At 40.0% G+C, this 3,632-nt stretch overlaps 1 protein-coding gene across 3 annotated transcripts in view; it reads left to right on the forward strand.

Moving 5' to 3' along the window:
• The first annotated feature begins 893 nt into the window (after positions 1-893).
• The window catches only part of LOC111432711 (protein NRT1/ PTR FAMILY 5.10-like), a 10,854-nt gene continuing 8,115 nt past the window's right edge, over positions 894-3,632 (forward strand). For all 3 annotated transcript variants that reach the window (XM_023069645.1, XM_023069644.1, XM_023069643.1), the window contains exons 1-3: positions 894-1,224; positions 1,289-1,506; positions 2,970-3,517. In XM_023069645.1, coding sequence (XP_022925413.1) covers positions 1,116-1,224; positions 1,289-1,506; positions 2,970-3,517 — 875 coding nt within the window. In that variant the 5' untranslated portion in view covers positions 894-1,115. The remainder of the gene's footprint in view (positions 1,225-1,288; positions 1,507-2,969; positions 3,518-3,632) is intronic.

Consider the following 3,632-nt stretch of genomic DNA (forward strand, 5'->3'; position numbering starts at 1 on the left):
TATTCTCCAATGGAAGTTCCCTTCCTTTGAGCTCTCACATCCACCTCTTTGCCCTAATCAATCATCCTTGGTCTTCTTTTTCTTCTATTGTCACAGTGTCTTCTTTTTCTTCTACTGTCACAGCTGTTGGATTAGGGTTTTTCTTCTTCTCTGGTTTCACAGTCGTTCATAGCAGCAGAGGCTGTCTAATCCAATTTTTGCTTCCTAAAATGTGGCTCTCCTTCTCTTGTGCATCCTTTTTCCTTTTATATTGTGCATGGCTTCCCAGCTGAAACGGAATAAATTGTCTACCTTGGATGTTCCTAATTGGGTAGTCATTGACCCACTTGGACCGCTGATATGGATTAAAATTTCCATATCATCTTCGAAAATTTGTATTCCAAATTGCTTCAACATACGGGTCAGCAATTTGTTCCAGATTTGCTAGTTTGTTCCCAAGTATCATGGTTCAACATAAATGTTACGTACAATTAGAAATAAGTATAACATTTCTCTCTATTATCTCTCGCTTCCCAATCTTGATATTTGCTCACGACTCTTATTCTCAAGTATCAATCTTGATCCTTGCTCTCGATACTCATTCTCTACTTTTGCTCAAGCATCTGACTCAAGCTATGAACACTCGCTTCTGCTATTGGCTTGCACTCCATGAATAATTACTCTCGAGCTTGACTATGCTTAAGTTGTTGAAAATTATTGAGAGTAGTTAGTCCACGTTCACTGACTAAGAGGAGAATCATGAGGTTATAAATAAGGAACATCATCACCATTTATACGAGATCTTTTGAGAAAACAAAAAATAAAGTCAGATAATATTATATAATTGCGAAGGCCAGACCTCTTAAGCTATCTTGTAAAATTAAATTGATTTAAAAGATTGGCGGGAGATTGTGTTATTGGTCAGTTTTCGCATAAAAAACGTAGCAAGCAACCTCGTTCAATTTGTTTAATCCTGCTACTCACATTAATTAATCACACGCTAACATCGTGGCCGATACAATAATTTCATACGGATCATGATGCAATGAACTGGTAATAAAATTTCTTCCGGATTCAGAAATGGAGTGATCAGACCAATTTTTCGATCGGTTCTGCCTCCACACTCCGACGCCAAAATGGAGGCTCCTTTGTTGGATGAGACGGTGGAGGGTGCTGTCGATTACAATGGCCGCCCAGTCCGCAGATCCAAATTCGGCGGCTGGAGATCCGCCTCCTTCATCATAGGTTCGCCACTTCTCTTCCTTCTCTTTCCCGATCCAATTTCTTTATCCTCTACCGTTCTGATTAGGAGTGGAGGTTGCCGAGAGATTCGCCTATTACGGAATCGCCTCCAACTTGATTAACTTCTTAACGGACGAGCTCCGCCTGTCCACGGCCGCAGCAGCGCAGAATGTCAATGTCTGGTCCGGAGTCGCCATGATGCTACCTCTACTCGGAGCTTTTCTGGCCGATTCCTTCCTCGGACGATACCGCACTATCGCTCTTTCCTCTGCCCTTTACATTCTGGTTCCTCCACTATTTTATTCTCTCCTTTTACTTTACTTTACCTTTCTTACTAAATTATGCAAGTTACTGGCTAGAGCTCTGGTAATTCAGGATTATTTTAGTTCCTGCAAGTCAAGGCGATTTAGCCGAAACAAGCTTGAAATTGACGAATAGTTTTCTTTTACTCCGTAGTAAGCTATATATGGTAAATGATAACTGAACTACTTCATAAACACAATAAATAGCTATGTATAATAATCTCTTTTATTGTAATATATGAAGTCATCAATACAAACCAACGATATAAACTTTATAAGACAAACTGAACCATATATACCCGTAAATTGAACCATATATATACCTAGGTAGTGCACCATATATATACTAGTGATTTGAAAATGGACTATGTATTCTTCCTTATGAGTGAATCATGCCCTGATCTTGTGTGATCCTGATCTTGTGTGAATCATGCCCTGTTCTTGTGTGATCCTGATCTTGTGTGAATCATGCCCTGTTCTTGTGTGATCCTGATCTTGGGTGAATCATGCCCTGTTGTTGTGTGATCCTGATCTTGGGTGAATCATGCCCGGTTGTTGTGTGATCCTGATCTTGGGTGAATCATGCCCTGTTGTTGTGTGATCCTAATCTTGGGTGAATCATGCCCTGTTGTTGTGTGATCCTGATCTTGGGTGAATCATGCCCTCCAAGAGTTCAATCCATTCCAGTCGGTTGAAATTTTGCTACATGTTTCACGGCTTTCGTGTTGTATGAGGATAATTTCTGATTTAGCTTTAGAAAAGGCTGAATTCTATTTAGCCAAATGTCTCTAAATTTGATCCAAGGGCTCCACCATGTGTATTTGTTGGATATCCTCGAGGCATTAAAGACTAAGCATTTTGATATTTCAAAGCAGGAGTTCTTTATTTCAAGAAATGTTATATTTTTAGAGGAATTATTTCTCTTTCAATCACAGCCCAATATTGATTGTTCATCCACAGCAGATTTCCTCAAGGATTTTGTGTAACCTTGTCTTGTGGCTGGAGTAGTTGAAAATGGTGACTCTCCAGAAGTAGCTATTGCACCCGAGCCTATTATGCATGATGTTGGTGCACACCTGAGGAAGAATTTCCTTCTCTTTCACCTGAGCCTATTACTTTAGATACTGCTGTTTCTACTGACATAGTTAACGCACCTTGAAGATCATCTAGATCACGGTCTCCACCCAATTACCTAAGGGACTCTCACTGCAATCTGTTGGCTCAATCCCTTATGAATTCATCCTCTGAACCATTTTACTTGAGCAAATACATTTCCTTTGCTGTATATTCGCCTTTCATAAGCATTGGTGTTGAATTTTCCTCTGAATATTAGCCATAAAATTGAATTTCACCTTTGGTTTAAGCTGGCAGAGCACTTATTCATGTAGACCAGGCTTAAAAGTAAATGTGATGTCTGTTTCTTTTATTTTTTTGCGTGGAATTCAGGGGCTTGGATTGTTGACTGTGTCTGCAACATTACCTTATTCCAGCACTTCTGCCTGCCAACAGACAGAAAACCGTGTCCCATGTTCCCCCAGTCTCGTCCACGTAGTTTTATTTTTCTTCTCCTTATATATTGTGGCATTTGCTCAAGGGGGACATAAGCCTTGCGTCCAAGCTTTCGGAGCCGATCAATTTGATGGACAACATCCAGAAGAGAGCAAAGCTAAAAGTTCTTTCTTTAATTGGTGGTATTTTGGTATCGCCGTGGCCACTTTTGCAACATTTACTATAGTGAGCTATGTGCAAGATAACCTTAGCTGGAGTCTTGGGTTTGGAATTCCTTGTATTGCTATGATTTTTGCACTGCTAGTCTTCTTGCTTGGAACTAAGACGTACAGATACAGTAGCGAAGGAGATGTGGAAAACCCATTTGTGAGGATTGGACGGGTGTTTGTCATGGCAGTACGAAATTGGCGAGTAATTTCTTCAGAAATAGCTCATGAAGAGGAAATCCTTGGCCTTTTACCGCACCATAGCTCTCAACAGTTCAGGTAAATCAGAGGACTAAAAGAAGGGTAAAATGTACTAATCTTTTCTGTTCTGTTCAGAAAAATAGTCGTAATATGGATATGATAGGTAATTCTTTATAACATGTGGATATGGAGC

This window comes from Cucurbita moschata, unplaced genomic scaffold (assembly GCF_002738365.1).
Source record: "Cucurbita moschata cultivar Rifu unplaced genomic scaffold, Cmos_1.0 Cmo_Scf00040, whole genome shotgun sequence".
Classification (NCBI taxonomy): domain Eukaryota; kingdom Viridiplantae; phylum Streptophyta; class Magnoliopsida; order Cucurbitales; family Cucurbitaceae; genus Cucurbita; species Cucurbita moschata.